General features: G+C 35.0%; 2 protein-coding genes across 8 annotated transcripts; one reads left to right on the top strand and one right to left on the bottom strand.

Annotated features, from left to right (window-relative positions):
* Positions 1 to 687: 687 nt before the first annotated feature.
* On the top strand, positions 688 to 12300 carry LOC142973485 (uncharacterized). Of its 6 annotated transcripts, none has more exons than XM_076115220.1 (8): positions 688 to 865; positions 8263 to 8498; positions 8769 to 8917; positions 9481 to 9551; positions 9628 to 9720; positions 9794 to 9928; positions 10012 to 11142; positions 11350 to 12300. In XM_076115220.1, the coding sequence occupies exons 1-8, from the start codon at positions 857 to 859 to the stop codon at positions 11557 to 11559; spliced, it is 2034 nt and encodes a 677-aa protein (XP_075971335.1). In that variant the 5' UTR covers positions 688 to 856; the 3' UTR covers positions 11560 to 12300. The 6 variants fall into 6 exon arrangements, with proteins under 6 accessions (XP_075971335.1, XP_075971334.1, XP_075971331.1 ...); XM_076115219.1 differs by having other exon boundaries at positions 8769 to 8920; XM_076115216.1 differs by having other exon boundaries at positions 8769 to 8920; positions 9460 to 9551.
* LOC142973487 (methionine aminopeptidase 1) lies at positions 12289 to 17233 on the bottom strand. 2 transcript variants are annotated; one of them, XM_076115222.1, is made up of 6 exons: positions 17076 to 17233; positions 16165 to 16435; positions 15503 to 15674; positions 14689 to 14983; positions 14215 to 14351; positions 12289 to 13918 (listed from the first exon to the last, which is right to left on the bottom strand). In XM_076115222.1, exons 1-6 carry the CDS (start codon positions 17191 to 17193, stop codon positions 13808 to 13810), a joined length of 1104 nt encoding a protein of 367 aa, XP_075971337.1. In that variant the 5' UTR covers positions 17194 to 17233; the 3' UTR covers positions 12289 to 13807. The 2 variants fall into 2 exon arrangements, with proteins under 2 accessions (XP_075971337.1, XP_075971336.1); XM_076115221.1 differs by lacking the exon at positions 17076 to 17233 and adding an exon at positions 16507 to 16705.
* Positions 17234 to 21914: the final 4681 nt, after the last annotated feature.

The following is a 21914-nucleotide window of genomic DNA, read 5'->3' as shown; positions in this document are numbered from 1 at the left end:
AAAATTATATTATTATTTACTGTCATGAAGAACATGCATCATGGCACATTATACTTATTTTTATGTTTGCGTTATTTGCAGTGTTAGTTAACACTACAATTATAATTATTTCTTCCAATTTTCTCTAATTTTCTAGAGTTTCTCCAGTTAATGAGTAAAACCCTAGTCAATGTAACTAGGTATTTACTGGCGTCCAAGAGACCTAACATTACAATAATTACTATTATTTCTGAGACCTTACCTATTTAGACCATATTTAAGCTGTAAGCTTCACTGGCTTTACTTTGCCATTTGTACACTTATGGAAAATGTTTACATCAAACTAAAAGAGTTACAATCATTCGACATTCTTCCTCTCTTGCAAATATACACAGATAAAATTCGTTAAATTGGTCTGCATTGGTCTGGCTTATGGACATAGAGACAACTTAAAATAAATCTAGTAGTCACTTCACAAATCAGACCAAAAGTATGATTAGAAACATAAATGAATATATTGTAAGTGCCTATGTTTCGCGCGGCAATCGAACCCTAGACATCCGATGCCTTATGCTTCATTTAATTACAATTTTCAAAGCTCTATACTTGTACAGTATCCCTGTAGTGACTATTCGACACTAACACTACAAAGACTAGCACTACACTAACACTAGCACTAAGCATCAAGTGGGGGTTGGTATAAAGCGACGTGATGACCTATTTCGTCCCCCACACTACACTGACCACTGTCCAGTGCTGTCGCCGCCACACAAGTGCATCAGTTGGAAAACACAGTGACTTATCAGTGGAAAACTTAAGGCTTTGTGAGGTTACAGCGACTCTGTGCTCGAACTGTGTTGTGTTGTGACTCTTCAACATGATTAGGGTGAGTTTTTGTGTTATTTTTATAGTAGTTTTACAATTTAGTATAATTTTGTTTTTTAATTATTTTTATTGATTCTGGTGTGATGGAGGTCTATGTGATTAAAGAAAGTTTTTATGAGTCCATAAGTATTGTTAAGTATTAAGGCAATTAGGTAACTAGTGCTTATTTCTATCTATCTTTCATAAAAGTATCGAATATCAATATAATATATGACGGAATTTTGTAAAATCCGTAGATTTTTTTTATCATTAGATTACTGACTGAGTTTGATTCTATCATTCTATTTTGCCAAATCCAGATACAATATTACGGGATTTTAAATTCGTGATGTTCGGTATAAATATTTTTTCACAAAACACTAATCAAAGCTCAGTATTTATATATCTATCTACTCATTCTTTTTCTACTCATGATTTAGCATAGGCCTCCCCCTCAGTACGCCATTTTTTACGATCCTGCGCTTGTCCCATCCATTACAGTCCTACACATTTCACTTTGTTATCCGACCATCTAGTTGGAGGCCTTCCTTGCGATCTTCGCATAAAACAACAATATTCTAAACCTAACGAAAGTGCGTTATCATTAAACTGTCAATTAAATACATAATCAATGTTTACTAAACAGGAGAAATTATATTAGCATATCTAAGATATGACTGGTTTATGTTTATTAACAGGGACGCTAGACGGCCTTGAGTAGAACCTTGTTATTTAATCATACACTTAGTGGTAATCATATACTCATACACTTACTAGTCAACTTAATGTCAAAGTTTTTCAAGCTAGCTGAAGACTATAGGCGTGGTTTAACGTTAATTAATACCATAATTATAAATAAATATCACAGGAAAATCCACACACAGTCAGATGATTCCAAAAAAAACAAAACAAAAAAAAAGCAATAGGCCAGCTAACGTAAATAAATCAACATTCAAGCTCAGAATAGATATTCGTACTTATCACACAAATATTTTTGTGCCATTGATTCGAACCAACCATACAAGGCCAGCAGTTATTGTGGCGAGACGACCACGTTAATAGTTGTCAAACAAGCAGTCAAATTGGCATCAACCGAGACACTACGTGAAATAAAAAACTACAAAAACATTAATTCGTTTTAAAGGCCCGAAAACTCCACTATTATTAATCTAGAAAACATTAATCAGATGTTAAAAATATTTACCTCCTTTTTTATTAAAAAATAAAAGTACGTATTCTTAGTGAAAACAAACAACTACTTAGTTATTTCGAGTTTCTCTGGGCATGCGTGTGTTTAGTTCGCGTGTTTACCTTAAACAAACTAATAAGCAACAAGATGTTAGATGCAAAGCGTTTAAATAATAATGAGGTCAATTTAGAACTCATTACCAATTAGTGATGGCAACTCTCTTTAAAATTACTAGCCGAGACACTAAAATTACGAGCTGCTGTAATGGCTTCGCTCGAAGGGCAAGGTATTCATTTCATCTGTAAAAAGTATATGTCAGTCTATAAACCTCTATCTCTACACGAAAATCACATCATGATCAATTAGTCACTTCGTTTTGGCGTGAAAGAAAGGCAAAAAAAACACATAATAATAGTATGTTATACCAGACCCTCAGCTTGCGATATCTTTTATGAAGAACTACAAATATGTTCCCGGGGATATATTTCACCCTGTTAAATTCTACACAAATTGCTCTAGTCATTTTGAAGTAACAGACGGACAGGCAAGCCAACACACATCGACATCAGCTCACTTACCACGTATTTGATGTCTTACAGATTGCACTTCGTGGCATTAATTAAACTGATTAAGTCCGTAAATGAGTTGTCCTGAGCTTTCCATGTTACTTTCAGATGAAACATCGAGATATTGCTATAATTGATTAGCATAAGGTAATTTGTATTGACCGGTATTCCTGCCCCACGGACAGTGTAAATGGGATAATTATTATTGATGGAATAGTCTCTTGCTTTCTTGTGCCTCTATTTTATATTAAAATAAAGTATAGGGAAACTGCTTATTTAGTGTAACTAATTGATAATGTATCTTCATGATTGCCTTAAACTTGTTTCGTCGTTGGCACAACATGACTGTGTGTCTTCTTCTACTTTACTTTATTATTTCTTTGAATACTGTATGACTGTATTCGTCTGACTGTTTTCTAATGAGGATTTAGACAAATGTCTAATTCAAATACCCATATGTAACAAAGGACATAAGGCAAGAGTAGACATCGGTCTATGAAATCATTGTGACTTCTATATACCCTTCATATTTAAAAATTTGCTTACAAAACTGAGAAAAGAACTATAACAACACATTCCGTGAAAAATAAACACAAATTCTCAAGGAAAGCGAGTACACAGCCGTTAATCTGTCACCGTAAATTTTTTTATATTTTACTGTTAACGCAGTTAGCCGCTTTTATTTTATAAACACGTACATGTAACTGTAAGTACGTGTAGTGAGAGTTTTTAAATGCAAATACCTTGCGGATTAGAGTTAGAAGATTATAAGAGATAAGGATTTTGTCTCCTAAACGATATGTTAGATTCTATTATACGTGTAGACTAACTTAACTGATTAAATTATTATACGTTTTATACCACACAAGATCATACCACATGCAATAGCCATACCTTAGCCAAAACCAAACGAATAACTAATGAAAGACTTCGACAATCCCCGAGCAATATAAGATAACATCAACCATCAAACGCAATAGCAAATCACATAAATATACTCGTACAATATAACAGTAATACGCAGATTTTTCCACAACACATAGTGGTGGAGAGAACGAGCCGTTAGCACTAGACTAGTACAACCAGTCTAGATTTCACATCGCAGGACGTGAATGACAGTCGTCAATGCCACCTGTATCATCCGCACATTCAATGTCGTCATTATTGCTGTTTTTTCTACTTTACGCCACAAAGAAAGCCTCTTTTGTGTGAAAGTTAAAGTCCAAATACGGACGAAGGTACGGTCAGCGTTAAGAATTCTGTTGCTCGTACTTGCGAGATGACAGACACAGAAAGGCGACAATTCAAGACACGTATAATTCCACAAAGACGATTAGACTATGCAGTGTCCATTATATTTATGATATTTTAATACCATAACGAACTCAGGTAAAAAAAGATTGTGGACAGAGGCATACAAATCACGATTACAAGGTTTTAATGTTATGATTGATTGGAAAAAGTATCAAGTTGTCGGCGAATTCTTATTTGAGACCACAATTTTGATCGTATGCAACGAACATTACATACTTAAAAAATCCTAAGAATGGACAAAATATTTCTTGCTCATAGTACATAATTTTTGTACAACATTTTCACAGTAAATACAACGAGTACACACAACATAAACACATGTTTGCATTTAATTTTCTAGCGGATCTGCAGCAATTAGACTGCAGCATACCGTTAGCGTTCTGCTTTATTTAATACATGTTGCACCGCGCGAAACGACTTAGTACAGAGAACTTCAAAGGAAATGTTATTTAGAATTAAAATAGAAATCAAGAGAACAGGTACTTACCTACTCGTTTTTTTGTTGCAATGTGAAATGTCGACTGGGTTGACGAAAAATTGTACTCTTAGAGGTTTATACGAAATTTAATGAAATTATCATGTTAACTAAATTTTTTTCGTTAATAATATTGAAATCAAAATTATAACAGACTAAAACGCAAGTCATCCATTTTATCTTAACGTCACTATGTTCTATATGAATTATACTCAAATGTGTCTTCAAATAGTAAAGTATCCTATTTTGAATTTATATATTTAAAACGATCATATTGACAGTAGGTACCTAAATAAGACCATTATTGCCATTGGATAAAATACCCAAATGTAGGCGTTATTATATATAGAGGTAGAGGATACTATAAAAAAATTGTTAAAAGAGTTTCGATGAACATTATAGGTAGGTACATCTATTTATAACAAGAATTAAACACAATTATAGAAAAGTGCCAACAAGCTACATTTGTGAATTATTTATTGATACAATTATTACTATTTCAATAGCATTTCCTCTTTTACTATTTATTACTATTTTAACAACTCCTTCCTAATAAGCTGAGAACTCTAATAGGAAACAGAATTACGTAACAAACTTGAATCGAAGTCGGGATATATTACGATCAATAACTTATGAAATGTAGCAGAGATTTGCAAGCTAACATTAATTCTTCAATCTCGTAGATTTATACCACAATTTACCATTTACGTATTACCGTGAAAGTGGCTGTCTGGCGGTGAATATTTGTCGGCATGAAGGATTGGTGCACTATACCTTGTATTATGTTCAGTAATCATAGGGACAAGGCAACTCTTCAATGTTTTTCGAAACCTTATGGTAGAATCGATTCATTGGTAGGAACTGGACTTTTGTAGGGTACCTATGTCAAATATGGAAAGACCCTTCAACATAATACATAACAATATAGGTACAATGTTTTGACCTGGAGCTTATTAATATATGTTTCTTCAATAATATTTACCAATTTGATTGTGAGTAATTTTCAAGAATACTTTTCTGTCACTTTACTACCAGAACCGGTACCTCTTTGCAAGTATTTATTAAATGACCCTCTTTGCAAGTATTTATAAAATCATAATATTAATTGATTCAATAATTAATGTTAGAATTAAACTTATTTTAACCTTAAATTTCTTAGCCTACGATCTGAAAATTGTAGCAAACATAGGTATGTATCGTGGCAGCTATTGGTTCAACTAGTCTTATAATAATTTCATTTTGCTACAATGTATCTAATCTACGGAGCCGTTGCTTACCGGAACAACTTGTTTCTTCCTCGCACCGAACCTGTTAGCTGGTAGGGTGTCTCTGGTTAGGTAGGTTATTTATTAATTCACGTCCTACTTAGTGCACTTCCGTGTTTACATACAGCATATAATTAGTAAATGAATGCCATTGTCCATTGTGCTTATTTGATACAACAAACTCCTGTAATAAGAATGTCTTGCTGCGACAGGACTGTATAAATGCGGACCGATATCTAGGTATATTAGTTGTAAGTAATAATGATTGCAACTACATAGACACAGTACACAAGTCCTACAGTTTTATTTGATATCAGCAATGCGCATTGGCAACGGCCAGTACGGCCGTGAAACAATCTTCGATGTTTTTTCTCCATCTTGACGTAACAATCAGTAAATTGGTAATCTCTATGTGGCGATCACCTATTGCGTGTGTTACGCATGATGACGGCTCCACGCGAATAATATGTCTTAAAGAATTATGCATTAGTGCACTTTTTAGCCATGTTTTAACTTGTACCGCATTCTCGATAGCGTCGTTTAAATGCGCATACCTCACTAAATGGATGCTAATCATGAGATCTTTTTTGTGTAATAAATTAGACTTATAAATTGTCTAATAAATAAGGCTAATTTGGTGTGAAATTTGTTAAACTCTGTCTCTAAATCATTTGCTATCTATGAGACTGTAAAATTTAATGTTATCAACGATTCTGTAACTAAGTACATGTTCTGTCTCAATATCGGCAGGGCCTTCTTCACATAAAATAGATTACTCACTGGGTATATGGCCATTGTATAAAAAAGAAAAGGGTATAGCGATAGCCCATAAAAATATTTTGCCAAGTGACAAGTGTCTGAATGTAGTTTAGGAGTGTTACTATTTTAAACTAAGGCTAAGTCGGTGCAGCAGCACCGTGTTGTTCAATTTCGCCCGCACCCATCCATGACATTGTTTCTCTTGAAACTTGTACATTGTACCAGTATTGATACACAGTCATGTCACTCATGCTCTGTACAAAGTATAATATAACGCGACTATCAACATTTTGTAAGTGACATACGAGATTAATTGATGTCTTCGTTTAGTGTCGTTGCTACACGAACAAATTAATAAAGAGCTCTTCAATTCAAAAAACTAGTCACAAATAAGAATCTTTGCATTATTCTTGTAATTATCTTTTTTTTAAACACCACCAAAGATGGGCTCAAGAACGAATATGGCAATGCCTATATAGTAAAAGCTTTTTCATTAGTCAATAATATTATACAATTATCAACACTAACCCACTTGATTGAGATACCTGCCGTCCTTTAAGACCTGAGTACCAGACTTAACCAGACTTTCATCAACCCAATCCGTAGAAACTAACTCCTTTATTAACCCAATTTAAATAAACCACGAATAACAAACATCACAAAACAAATGCTTGCGTCCTACCTATCAAGTCACCATATAAGTAAACAAAAGAAAGAGAAAAGGATAAGTTCAAGGTACATTACAAGCGCAATACTAAAGAAACACATCCAGCACTTAAACGTTTACAGAGAACGATTTTCCCGCGTTAGAAATAACCGGACCGGTCGGCACACATCTTTCCCCGGTGTCTTACAAATACGGAATGTCGTCTCGTAACTGAGTAATTGAGGATATTTATACTTATATTATTAGGTAGAGTGCGAAAATGACTTAAACATCCTTTATTTTATGTACTAAGCTTCGAAAAACTTTTTCGTTGCGAATCATTTGGAGTAAAAAGAAAACGTGTATTAGCCAAGTGCAAACGTAGTGTCAATACATTGAATAGTCTGCGGAAAATTCTTTCTAGTTCTGCTATCTAGTTTAATTCAGTCAGATATAAAGGATCTTTCGAAAAATGTTTTATTAAGTAGGTACATGATTTTACCTAATTATTGTTTTGCTGGGTTATAATGGTCTACACGTTTGTTCAAGTTTCTCCTAGCGAAACTTGCATTGTAAAATTAGCATTAGTATTGGCCGTTTATTGGTTAAAAACGAGGGTATACGTAAATAACAGTTAAACTGCTCAATGATTTATTTTAAATACTAATTACTCTGTCAAGTACAAAGATATATAGGCACTTGCACTAGGACCTAGATCACGCTCTACCAGTTACCATTAATCGTATTTATTATATTCAACAAGTGAAAACTCTTGACAAATAAATTTACCTAACTGCATCAGCACAACCGGTAACGTATCTAAGTTAAAGCCTTTAATTAACACGTCATCTGCATCCTGTGTAAGACGAAATATTGCTAGTTGAAGAACAATCGAATCTGGTATGGAAATCGTAGGTACAAGTGTGTACCTGTTGGCAGGAACGTTTCTTAATATTTTTAGTCTAATATAAGTCTAAGAAATCAAAAGGGGAACCAAACACAAAATCAGCAATGTCTTATTAGATGCCTATATTCATGCAACAATACATGCAAACCAGTCATCGTAAATGACGACAGACACCGCGGCTAACAAATTATTACTGCGCTATCACTTTCACATATACTTGTACGCGGGAAAGAAGATTGGAGCACAAACTCTCTTCAAGTAAACAGAAACCACGTTAAAGTAAACCTTTTATTCGCAGGTCTACCTAATCTACGTCGCTCTCTGCTCCTTCACACAAGCGGTGTACATAAGCCGGATGTCTCCGATCAACCGCATGTCGACAGTGAACAGAATGCGCGGGTCTGTGTTCAGGCCTGGCGTCAGCTTGCAGAGCCTACAGCCCATGCAGCGACCTTGGAGTTACGGCTCCATGAGACTGACACAAGCTGCCTCGCATCGAGCGCCTTATGTGTTGTATAGGAATGCGCCGAAACGGTAAGATAAAAAAATTAAAAAGAACTAAAACCATATTTTAGTCTACCCCTATTAGCAAATACTTATAATTGAAATATTCTGATTGTTTGAAACCAAACAGCAGACAACTAAGAACGTTCTACAAAATAGCCACGCTTTAAGTTTGATTGTAGATTTTAAGCCAAGCTCGTCGAGGGCACAAGTTTAAAATCATAGAAAAGTCCTCGCCAATATAATAAAGTTAATTTTTTTAGGCAAATAGGTTTCTGAAGAACTATTTGAATTTTCCAGGTACGCAATAAAGTACTCTCCGTCAGCTACTCGCAACATCTTCGCTCAAAGTCCTTGGAAGACGACGGCGCGGTTGCCGCAGATGTCGCCCGTGACGCCCGAGTACGAGTTCGTCAAGGCCGCGTCGGCGCAACCTGTTCACACTGACGGTGGTACAGGTTGACTGGCTAAGTGCACTGCACAATCACTTTACTGAACTTACAAACTGTTTTTTTAGTAGTTTGCTTAAGGTGTTACTATCCCTACGGTTATCTTTTTCATCGTAAAGGCTTGATAGTAATAGTTAAATTAAGCCCTAAAAATACTAATGCTACAACCCCTTAATTGGTGCGAAGGTTTGCTGACTCACCCGCTTGTTGAAAATCTGTATGGAACTAGTTGAATTGTTTCCCAGATTCAATGCAATAAGACCCATTTCTCATCAAAATGTTATCACATCTTTTTGTTTGCAGCACACGGTGGGGGGATGTATCTATGTTGTTTGTAGTTACATTTTTAGTAATTAAGTTTCGTGCACCACATGCACAAAATTAATGGAAGGCCCTCAGCGACATTTTGTGTCAAAACTATCAACATAGGACTTTTTCAAAGTTTGCCATCTTAACCATGAGAGTATCAAATTATATCATTTTTGACATGAAATGTTCGCTGGTGGGCCAAGCACGATTGTTCAGACGTGTATGACCGTCAGGTGCCATCCACACGATACCAGCGCCCAACCTCAGCCTGTCAGAGAAGCCCATCGTTGTCATCGAAACCTCAGAAAACCCTATATCAGAACATGTAAGTTACGTCTTTAACCTTTCGTGAAGGTAGAAGGAAACTCCAACGATAATAAAAAAATTAAATTGTGTTTTAGGTGAAACCTTCGTACGAAGTGACTGAAAAGTACCCAGAAGGCGAATATAGCGTGGCTAAAATAGAATCACCTGTTGGATTCTCCAAATCAACTGTAAGTCTCAGCTATATTTACTTGATAATTAAAAGGCTAGCAATGATAATGACATATTTTATAACTTTTCTAGTCCTTCTCAACGCCAGAGCTACAGACACTAATAAGGAATGGCGCAGCGTTACAACTCGCCTCCGAATATTCGTTGCCGGTCACCATCAACCAACATCCGATCTTACCGCAACAATTCCAGATGCAGGTACCTAAGGTTGAGGTTTACTCAAACCATTAATGAGTAATTGGACCTATGATAAGATTGTCATCATCATTAATGTTAACAATATATTGCAGAGCATGAGCAGCCTCCCGACGCATCAGGATTTACTTAATTCTGGCGCTGAGGGTCTCTTCATCCCACCGAACGCGCTGTATCAGTCAGATCCTATGTTCCTTCAAAAACTTCAAAGCCAGCTGATGCAGCGTTTCCCCGCCGTAGAATTTATCCCGTACAATGCCGATGTCCCCAACCAAGTTCATGTACAACCCCAAGCACAAGCATCACAACATCACCCTCAAATAGTCCTGCTTGAGAATGAGCAGTTGAACAAACCAATAGCTATCCACGTACCGGAACGAACTGAGCAGAAGAACGTAGTCCAAAGAGAAACACAAGAAGCTGCAGTAGTCACTTTAGTTCCACAATCATTTGTTGCTCCCAACACCACAGAGAGGCAAGTGGAAGCAACCACACCTCAACAACCTCAACAGCCTCAAAACATTACTGTACAATTGGTAGCAGCTGATTCACAACCATCAACTACCATCAAATATGTGATTGAAACTAACACCGAAGTACAAAATACCACTCCTATATACTACGCACAAGTTGGTCAAAGTGTGGGCAATGTTATCGCAAATGGGTTTTATTCAGCTATAAACGACGTAAGAGCAGCAGCAGCTATGGAGCAAGTGGAGAAAACTCCCGAAAAGCCACCAGAAAAACCAGTTGATAATATAACAACGACGACATTATTACCAGATTTGAAAGCTTATTTCGTAAAAAGCGACGAGAAATCTGAAAACACAACAAGTACTGAATTGAAGTCATTATTAGGTGTACCGTTCACTAAAGCTACGGATTCCGTTAAAGTAGCGTACACTTTGGTAAGAGCAGATGACAAGCAGCAACCCAAAGTGACTCAAGAAGGGGCTGTGTATGCAGGTCAAATTGTAGAAGCAACTATAAGCGAGGACCAGGATTTTAATAAAGAAAAGGCGACTTTGATGTCACGGAGAGCTCCTATTAGACTACTTGCCGTTGCAGATTCAAATAATATAGCCAGTGCAGTAAATTCAGTATCGATTCCAAAGGTAACAGCGGTTAAAGCGAGAATTCCACCTAAGAGCAAGTTGACTTTTGACGATAAGACCGGGGAGCCAATTTTGAGGATATATGCCAGTTACGTCGACAATCCCTCACAGGTAAGTTGATATAATCATCATAATGATGATGAATTTAAAACTTGGAAGACCTTTCTAACAAAGAATACAACTCAATATGGATAATACTCTTTTGCAAAGGCAAATAATACTAAGGAATACTTATACAAGCATTTCTAACTTCGCGCATAGTCAGTCAAATATGAGCCACGAAACCAATAATAAATTAGGAATTTTCCTACCTTCCAGAAAGACGCAGTAGTTTCAAAATTGGCTGCTTTAAAACCGGCGAAGGACACAATAATGAAGAAAGACATATTAGACTGGAGAGGAGCTACGATAAAGGCAGTTTCAGAGAAAAGTAAAGGGTTCGACGAGAATCAAGTGACGCAGTTTGGTCTCAAACTGCGAGAAAGAAATGACGATTACATACCACTGTTTGAGGAGTACGATGACTGAGTGTACTTTGTAGCTTCTATTTTTATGCGTCAATGGTAAAAACGGTTCAAAGTTTAGCGTTTTCTCCTTTGAAATTTACCACAATCTGCCACAAATGGGTACTTTATTAATTGTTTATGTGGGTGAACTGATAAATCCTGCGTTTTAGATCACTGAAGATTATAGTCGACTTTGATTATGAAATATTTTTATCCAAGGATTTTTGTCAGATTCACGATACATTTGATCTGTAATAATATCAGTTAATTCTTCAAAAAGCCGACAAACTTTACTTGTTTAATTAAACCCGCCCACCTGAAAGTAAGGCTTTTCAATGTTGTTCAGAGTGTGCATATTTTGTTAAAAATTGGTGCTAAATAATCTATGGTTGTGTAACTTTCATGTTATGGTGCTAAGTATAAAATTCAATTTCAAATCTGTGAAAAATGTGCTTTTAATGTTTATATACGATTGATTTTCAAATGAAATAACCATGTAAATAATATTTTTCCTCGTAATTGTAAGTTTTGTTAATAGGGATCATTTTGCCACTTTTCAAATGAAATATACATTAATTATGCAAGTTTACAAACAGCAACTAACGCTAAATAATAATCGCCAGATATTTCCATTAATCTAAATATAAGGAAATGGTGAAATGATTCCAAGTTGATTATAAGTATGTAAGTGCATTTAGAATAATTGTTATTTATTGATATAAATGCCAAATTGTTATTCAAATAAAAAGGATTTCATTTTATATTCGCTTTATTTTAATTTTTTATCGCTTTTACAATTTACAAAATCTCAACTTCATTACACGTAATATTTTACTCTACAATTTGGGTTTTAGAGACACCCGTCTCTGTCGATCCTCAACCACAATACGAAAACTTATATTAAAAGAAATTACGCAGACATTGCACAAAGTTAGGACAAATAGTAAACAGAATTTATATCGTCCTCCATACATTAGGTCCAGAACTGGAGGGCGAGTAATAAAGCCTTAAAACCTCAGGCATACATTGTCACTCATAATGTGATCTGGCAACATCAATCTTTTGCTCAGTGTTGCCAATAAAAAATCATCAAAAAGCCTTTTGTGAGTCAAACTTTAAAATAACTTATTATAAAGTTGTGCTAGGGAAACCGACACAGTTTTAAGACATCTCTCCAGGAAATGTCTAGTGTAAAATATTGTCATAGCAAATAAAGCTAAAATGCAAGTCACTTACATTATACACAAAACAATGCCAAATGGACTGTACAGATGACTTACAAAAATATCAAAGTAATAATATAATAAGGGCCACTGCATAATTGTATTCACTTAGCATTTGAGACAAATCAGCCAGATTGTATTCCTTCCCTATTGTTACTTACACAGTTATTTAATTTAAACAACTCGTTTTTAAATTATACAAAACTTGTGTAGATACTGTCATTATCTTTTTTAATTCAGGGTGCAAGAAATCAAACTATTGATGTATCTCAAATATTAAGCTAAGCTCAAGAAAACAATAAAATACTTTAACCTACCTAAAAGTTTAATTAATATTTTTCGCAATTCTATCATAATAATACATCCACTGAGATGAGACTCTTTTATATACAGTATTAAATTGTAATCTAATTATTGCACGTTATTTGTATTCCTTAGAACTTCTAAATATGATGTATATTTATACTCTATTTTTGTATGAAAACTATTGGCAGTATTTTTTTTTATTGGGCACTTGTTTTGTGGCTTCATTATACTGGTTGTTAAAAACCATGCAACATTATAAACCCTATTTATTTTTTTATCATTACTCAGTTAAAGGCAGGCAGTTTGCACCTAGGCCAGTTGTTAGTTGTCAAATCGAACTATTTGAAATAGTGTATCTATAAACACTACGCGCTACGCACATTACATAGTACGATTTGGCAACCTTTTGTTGCTACTACGCAGTAAATACATTAAGACATTTAGAGAACAACCTCACAAGAAAAAAAACAATTTATCGGCGGCTCAATCACTGTATAATTAGATTAATTTTATAGTAATTATCTCGGCGCTGTATGTTATTACGTGAATTTATGATAACTTCTTGATTAACCGTTTAGCACTCACGGGCAAATACCGTATATCCCGTCATGCCTTGACGCGAAACACTAAAGAAAACTACTAATAAAATCATCTTTCTCTTGCCTTGTTATTGTGTTTAGTGCGTAGTAGCAAGCTCGAGTTGTTAGCCCGTCTCAGTGGATGGCGTGGGTTTAAGGGGCACTAGGAGGCCGCGTTCATTTTCTCCAGTTGGTCCATGAACCACGGCCGACCAGTCCCGCGTTTCGTCAGAATATCGCAACCAGTCTCCGTCACTAACAGGGTTTGTTCAAACTGAAATCAAAAATAAAGTCAATTTATCAGTTTGACATAAAATTATTGTTTGTTTATTGAGGCAGTTAAGGAAATTACAATTTAGCGCATAAATTTGGCCGGTCACAACAAGTTATGTGTTAAAAAAATTGTAAAAGACCGCCTGGACTGTCTTTTACAATTTTATATTAAGCTCATCTAAATGTGAGTTCATTCAAATGCTACAAACAGGTTTGTCTATTCCCAGCTTGGTATATTATTATAATGCCCTAAGCATTTAATGTTCACAATAAGGGTGGTAAATGTGTAGTAAATACCTGTGCAGATCGCGAGCCATCAGCTGTTACAGCGGTCCAGTGATCTGGCCACTGCTCGTCGCGCCATCCTCCCTCGTTGATCATCGGCTCGATTGTGAAGCAGTGGCCTGGCTTCATCACACCTACTGCCTTGTTCTCTGAAATAGGCAGAATAGTAAACTTATTTTTAAAAGTTGTTAAGCAAAATTAGATAACAAAATCATATTTCCTACAGCAATACTTGTTGGCTAAATAACAAATAATGAGTATTAAAGGCACATAAGTTGCACTCTATTCAGTATGTTAAAATTGTTTGTTTGTTTGTCGTATAGTTAGTGGTCAACCTAGTGTCAAAGTTGTTCAAGCCGCCCAAGAGGCCTTTGCCGTGGTTTAACGACAAAGGCATGTTACAATTGATCAATACAATCATGGTTTCTCTTCCTGACATCAATTAATTTAAAAGTTAATCTAATATTAAGTTACATGGTTACTCACTAGCATAATGTGGTACATTTGGTGTAGTGTGGAACAGTCTGTGTATTCCATGACCGCAATAAGACCGCACAACACTGAACCCATTTGCTTGAGCATGCTTCTGTATAACATTGCCAATCTCTCTGTACTTCTCACCAGGCTTCACAATGTCAATAGCCTTTTGTAAGCATTCATAAGTTACTTGCACAAGTTTGCGTGTTGTTTCCGGTACATTTCCCACAAAGAATGTCTCGTTCAAGTCACCATGGAACTCTCGGTGGTAGACTGTGATGTCTACATTGCAAATATCGCCATCCTGAAAGAAACAATAGCAATTACAAATCCCTTGCATCAATTATTTTCTTATGCTAGGTAGATTACAGAAGGATAATCTATTTAAGCAGTTTACAGCCAATTTTTATCTGCCATCAATCAAATTGTTCAAGACTATCAATCAAACCCTTATCTATGTAAACAAATCAAGTGCTTGATGATGAAATGCAATAAAAAATTACTACAGGTCATTGAGATAAAAATTACATTGTTCATAAATAAACATATTTCAGATAAAAATAATAATAATGTCAGTCACCATATCATTAATTAACAAAGAACATAATTATTACATGTAATACTTTATGATAAGTCAGTCATCAGATTGAATTATGAAAAAAATGTGTGAATAAGTCCTTTCATTTTGGTGAATCATGATATTCATAGATTTGGATCTAAGATTACATTCAATAAATATTCTCTCATTCTTTCAATCAAAAGTTAAAGAAAAAAGTATTCATAGGTATATTGATTACATTATTGCCTAATGAAGTAAACAAACCTGTAACGGACGCAAATCAGGTATTCCGTGACAGATAACCTCATTGACTGAAGTACAGCAGCTGTTGGGGAAGTTGTGATAGTTCAGTGGACTCGGATAGCATTCACGTTCAATGCATGCTTCATGTACAATGCGGTCTATTTCATCTGTAGTCACTCCTACATCACACACTCTGAAAACAGTTAGAAAAATTTATGTTAAATCAAAAATAAGACAATAATTTATTTAAATCCTTTTGGATCTAATAAGTGGTGCCTCAAAAAGCTAATTATTGAGTAATTTGAACAGCAAACTCATTCTAGTTTGGCAATGCAGTCAGTTATAACTTGTATACAAATAGTTGGCATCTCCCTATTCTCTTTTATAGTAAATTTACAGTTGATTCACAATTAATATCTTTCATGGCAAATATAGAAATATAGAACAGGATCTAATAGGAACCTTTTTTAGTAAGTAAACATGTACAAAGTATCAACAATTAGCACCTATCACTGAACAGATAATACATAACAACTTAACAGCCTTGGTGCTGTTGATGAGTCAGTTGTCCCAACAATTTTCTAATTGTTTTACTATTATGAATACTTATGGAAAATTAAGTAACTTCCATTTAGCTCATAATCATATTATTACAAAACAAGGAGCACAATAACAACACTTACCTAGCAGCCTCGTCTAAAACTTCCCTGCCAAGACGGCAGGCGACGCGCATGCCCTCAATTTCTTCATCATCTAGCACTTTGATCTGTCCGGAACCCTTCGCAGCATTCTCGGACGCCGGGAAGCCGGTAGGATGATCTGCGTAATCTGGACGGCCAATATGAGGCGGCACCGTACGCTTCGGCCCCGCCGGGAAAGGCCTTAGCTTCCCAGTGAAATTGTATGACGGCCAGGGATTGAACTCCACGTTCGAGCCATCTGTACTTTCGCCCTCTAAAACAAAATCCACATTACCACCGATGTCTTGTAACCTTACACCGCAACATAACCTACAATGCACTTACTCGCCAAAGAGTGAATAATTTTATGATTCTTCCAGGATTTCTTGAAACAGTCCTGATTGCAGAAAAAAGAGCCCTGTATACCGAGTTTTATACATGTCGGACACTGTAGCTGTGCAATAGATTTGCAGCCGGGTGTTTCACACATTCCAATCGCCGCCATTTTTTTAATTTTATGTTTCTGTCATAACCTAAGTGACAGGACAGTCACTAATGTTACCAGCAAAACATTCTAAATTCAAAAACTGTCTAAATTCATTTTTTGTCATCGAACATTCGGATGCGTTCATGATTATGCACATAAAATTAAACGACCTATGAATATATTTTTATATAATTACTTCAAGCAACCAATAAAAATTACCGTAAATAGCTGTTTCATCTAAAGGTAAAATAATTTGAGTCAGCTGTACTAAATTGAATTCCAAGTCAACCATCACTGAAGATCACGAGATTTAGTAAAACGGAATACTGTACTTGAAATTTCCAAGAATTCGACACTTGATTTTCTGTAAATATTATAGTTTAGTTTAATTATTGAAACGCATATGCATATGAAACAAACTACTCACTGAAGGGTTTCCGTAGACTATACAAGAAACCATCTGGAAGATCCCAAGAACGAAATATAGCATTCCTTGTTTGTATGTAAATTAAATTACACACTGTCAATACTTCACTACTGTCCATTGCACAAGTTTGGAGCACAATATCAACTAAACAAAGCTATACAATACGTAATCTTGTATTTACTTCACTACGTTACTAGGTCAGTACTTCTGTAACTAACAGGAATTTTGATGATTCACTGATTATAATATCATTGTTTATTTTCTGATAAGAAATCGTAAAGCGTGTCGGTCGATACGTATTGCGGATTGACGTTTATTTGGTTTTTAAGCCACGTGTTCTATTTTTAAACTGTTTTATTTTCTTCCAGCGTTGTCCAGCGTGGTCCAGTTGCTAGTCGGAGTCTCGCAATATTTTTTTATTGGCGTTCTGCAGTTGATTGAAAGAGTTTGTCGCAAAAAGGTTTCATCTGTAAAATAAAAAGTACCTAATCCTTGAACCATTTTCTTGTTTATTCGAGCACGGTTTTAGCATCGTCGTAAAATATTGAAGGCAAAGGTTTTAGGAACCTTGTAGGCTGTAGCCGTGATTTATCCTAGATTAGCCTTTATGACGTATACAAGTTAACGAACTCAAAAGAGGGTAGGTAAGGGTAGCATCAAAATTAGGCCAATGTTTGCCGTAATGCGGTGTACCTAATGGGTCTAAAACACGGTTGTTTACGTTCTTAAGATGGGTAACTATAACAAAGATAGGTTATCCTTGCTTTTTTGTGAAAGTTTCATAAGCACCTAATTGAAATTCAAAAGAAAAATCGCAATACAGTAGTTGCGCACGCGAATCGCGATCGCCTTGCTATCGAACAGAGAAATAAAATCAGTTACAAATGTACTTACTTGTCTTTGCGTAATAATGTATCTAAGCACTTAACTAATAAACACTCGACCTAAATCTAACTAAAAAAACTTAGAAACTTAGTCATCAAAATACTAAACTAGATAGATAGCTTGTTAATTAGAATTTTATACTATTACGCACGCAAACTTAATGATTGATAGGCGTTCTAATTTACTGAAACTATGGATTATGATGATTAGGTTCGGTAGGTGTGGTAAACAGTAATATACCTAATTCATATCTAGAAATATGTGTCAAAATAAACAGGTCATGGCCCAACACGACATAATATTGAAATTACGCTGGGATATTACTCGGAAACATCATAAACTGTCCTCAAAAATAATTTCACAAAAATATTAATTCGATAAATATAATGTACGTCGACGTATCATAAGTAAAACGTTTTTAAACTGACATTGAAATATGCGGAATATTCATGTTAATTTTCGTTACGGACTGTCCGAAACGATTTTGTTATGTAAATATCCAATTACTTACACAAGACGTCATTATTTTGACTGTCTTTGAGAAGACGGTTACCTTAAAACTACGCACCTTTTTCTATGAAAAACAAGAGTTCCTGGTTTTATAGCTTTTCGAACACATTTTACAAAACATTTATTAAAAACGAAAAAATTCTGAACTTTGATAATCCTATTGCTAAGACAAAGGTGAACCAGAATTATTGAGTTTGAATTTCGATGAGTGCAGTAAGTGAACATAGTTGGTCATAGTTCTAACACACGCCTTCAAATTCAGGAGTGAACAGGGAAGTGTTAGAAAAACGATTTTAAGTAGTTAAGTCAGCCTGCGACAACGACAATTACACCAGCTATACCAAAACGCTCAAGAAAAATTCAAAGTCGCGTTCATTCTCGTAAACTACGAGATACACAGATAAATCTAGTTTCAACAAAGCGACCCTGAAAGTTAGCCTTGGATTTCAATCCTCAACGGTCAGTTCGCGTGTAGGTCATATCTCTCGTTATTCACATGTTTGTGTTCCAACAAGTCAATACTCTTGTTGTTTTTAGTATTCCCTGTCGTCTGTTCACCTGTAGTTAATTACTGCCGTTGCTGCCACTGTGTTGTGTTTATCGCTAGAGGTTAAACGTCTCTATCTTTGAGTCCAGTTTGTATGTTTAGTTAGTCTAGGAACGAGGATTCTTATAATTGTTTAAGAAGATAAATTACCTTTTCTAGCAAGGGGTACTTCTAGTACATATCACGCTGCTAACCGATGGAGGCGGTCCCGAAAGAAACAAAATATGCATGAAATTAAGTATATCAGTGACTGACAATTTATGCGTACCATTACCTAGGTAATTCACTAGGTAAACTTCGTACAATGTATTTGAAATAGTCATATTAAAATATTGAGCTCAATTTAACTACTTACTGGATCCTGAACACTTGATCAACAGATTCATACACTTACATTTAGAGAACCTAATCAATTTTGTTGTTTCAAACTACGAAAATAACTCTATCGTATTTTAAACCCTTATTGTAGTAGATACAGTTTTAATTAATAACTCTAAAGAATGTAATTGGTGTTGTTCTCGCCCGAAATTCTATTAATATACGTGGAATTACACATAAAGCCAATTAATTAATTGTGTAAACTCGAGGCAAATGGACCCAAATTAATTTAATTTTCACAGAATACGTCGATGCTATTCTTACTTACTTACTAGAAATGGGTGAGGTAAATAATTTATTGTTGTATCGCAATTTTTAGTTAGAAATTGTTTCGAGAATTGTATTTACGAGTAGGTTTTATAATACAAATAATAAAATTGAGATTCATAGTTGTAAGGTTTTAGTTAAATACGAACGAATAAAAAATTGTTAAAACATTGTGAGTGATTTCAGTGGCTAATCACTTAAAATTAGATCCTAATCATCTTTAAATATGAAGTTGGATAGCTTTTTTTATAGGCGCTCAATTTTTTAAGGGAATAACGTTGAAAGACGGCGGAGCTTAGTGTCTAGTAAAAATAAGTTTCACGCCATTGTTCAAAATCAGTATGAATTTTGCGATTGTTTTATTTTTTTACATAATTGAAGTAGTCCTAGTGTCGATAACCAACACTATTATCCATACAAATCACAAAGATTACAATACAAATGTACTCAGCTATAATCTGTGGATTAACAATATTTATTGTCCTTTTCTTTTGCCTAATCCCCGGACATTTTCGGGGATATTCGGGGATACTGGAGGGATTCGCAGTGCGTTGCCCGTTTGAGTTCGTTAATTGTGGGGATTAACTTAAATGCATCAGAAGGTTTGTGATGTGGGGTTTCGGAGATAGCGATCGTAATTTATAGGTACAATAACCTTTGTTGCTTTGTAGATGAAACTGTAGGGTTTAGCTATTTGTTTGCTAATGTTTATTGTTAAACGTTAAGTAGTATTATGACAAACCACTGGTTGCAGAAAACACGTTTCAGTTGATTTCGGCTGTTGGGAAAAACAAAAATGTTAAAGCCTCCGGGAAAAAAGGATTTGTGCATTAAAATAAAATCATTTTATCTTGTCGTCGTGTAATATGTTCTTCCATGAAGCAATCTGTGCAACAAAGTGTGTTATTGCCATCCGGTTAAAAACTATCCTACTCAATTCTCGTATTACATCAGTCTACTGCCTAGTTTTCTTGTCTGACTCGCTATCGTGCGCACTCAAACCTCGCCCCAAGATTAAGACGGAACGTTGTGCACAAAAAATAAAACGTAGCTAAATAATTTCTTTTTTTTCTGGATTCTCGTTTTATTTCGCTGTCTAATTGACAGACGGAGTGGGATTTAAACCTTATGCCGTATTTCGGAGAGCTTCAGGCCTTCGTTGCTAAATGGTTTTATGTCGCGCGTGTATCTCGGATTATTGACAGTTTTATAATGGCGAATTGTGATAATGGTGCTTTGTAGAGCCTTAGAAAACATTTAATCAGTATATAAGACTTCTATATGGCTAGTCACAAAATAAGAATCAATTAAACTATAGTATCAATTTAAGCGACTATTACAAATTAAAATACAGACTTTTCTATTTTCGCAAATTACAACAAATAATTACTTGCTTTTTACATAGTTAAAAAGAAAATAAATGATTATTGTTTGTGCATAATTTCCTAACTAGCATGGAAATATACCACTCATGTCTGCCAAGCTCACAATAATTGTATGGAAAACCTTGCTTATAAATATACGACTGGAATTTTATAACACTAGCCAGCTATAGGGTTTTACTTATTATAAGCAACCTGACTTTGCATAAAAATAGGGTAATAAACTCCTCCTTACTTTCGAAATATTTAATCCAGAAACACTATTTTCTATACCATCCATAACACCCTGTATCAAACACATCGTAATTCGCACACAAAATATTTCCGTCCTAAAATTTCGCATAAAAGTTTCAATAGGGAGTGATAATAATTTTCCTCACCTCGTAACGACGGCCAGTGAATAGAGGGACGAATAAAGCGTATTTTTCGAACCGTCATGAAACCGGTGTTTATTTATACAGGCACCTTAATATTTTCTTGATTGTGATGATAAGTGAAAATGTTACAGAAATTGAAAAGGTTTTTTTTAGAAGAAATTATTTTTTCGGACGGTATATGATTTCGGTAATGTTGCGGTACTTTTTTGTGTGAGACTTTTTTCAGATATGTGTATAGGCGTGTTCCATATTTTTGATTCTCGAGTAAAATATCGATATGTACTCGTACTTTTAATATTTTTTTCCAGAAGGTTATTTTATGGGACTTAGTTTCGTGATACTTTAAATAAATAGGTAAGTATATCCAATTTTTGGATAACACGTAATTTCTTGGCTTTTACGTAACTTTCGAACTACACATGAACTAAAATAAGAGTAATATTTTTATATGTAGTTTACAGACCGGTAAGAACAACTAAAAGCTCTTTCGTAC

This window comes from Anticarsia gemmatalis, chromosome 6 (assembly GCF_050436995.1).
Source record: "Anticarsia gemmatalis isolate Benzon Research Colony breed Stoneville strain chromosome 6, ilAntGemm2 primary, whole genome shotgun sequence".
NCBI lineage: Eukaryota > Metazoa > Arthropoda > Insecta > Lepidoptera > Erebidae > Anticarsia > Anticarsia gemmatalis.
The sequence above is the reverse complement of the archived record's forward strand: the minus strand, read 5'-3'. Positions and strand labels throughout refer to the sequence as shown.

What these genes read in the sequence shown, in the direction of transcription:
- LOC142973487 (XM_076115221.1), bottom strand. Translation starts at nt 16,666, where the DNA reads ATGGCGGCGATTGGAATGTGTGAAACACCCGGCTGCAAATCTATTGCA. An exon ending in AATTATTCACTCTTTGGCGA is followed by an intron (nt 16,436 to 16,506) that starts GTAAGTGCATTG and finishes ATTTTGTTTTAG; the next exon opens with AGGGCGAAAGTACAGATGGC. An exon ending in ATGGCTCGCGATCTGCACAG is followed by an intron (nt 13,919 to 14,214) that starts GTATTTACTACA and finishes TTTTGATTTCAG; the next exon opens with TTTGAACAAACCCTGTTAGT.
- LOC142973485 (XM_076115215.1), top strand. An exon ending in AAAACCCTATATCAGAACAT is followed by an intron (nt 9,552 to 9,627) that starts GTAAGTTACGTC and finishes ATTGTGTTTTAG; the next exon opens with GTGAAACCTTCGTACGAAGT. An exon ending in TCCAGATGCAGGTACCTAAG is followed by an intron (nt 9,929 to 10,011) that starts GTTGAGGTTTAC and finishes AATATATTGCAG; the next exon opens with AGCATGAGCAGCCTCCCGAC.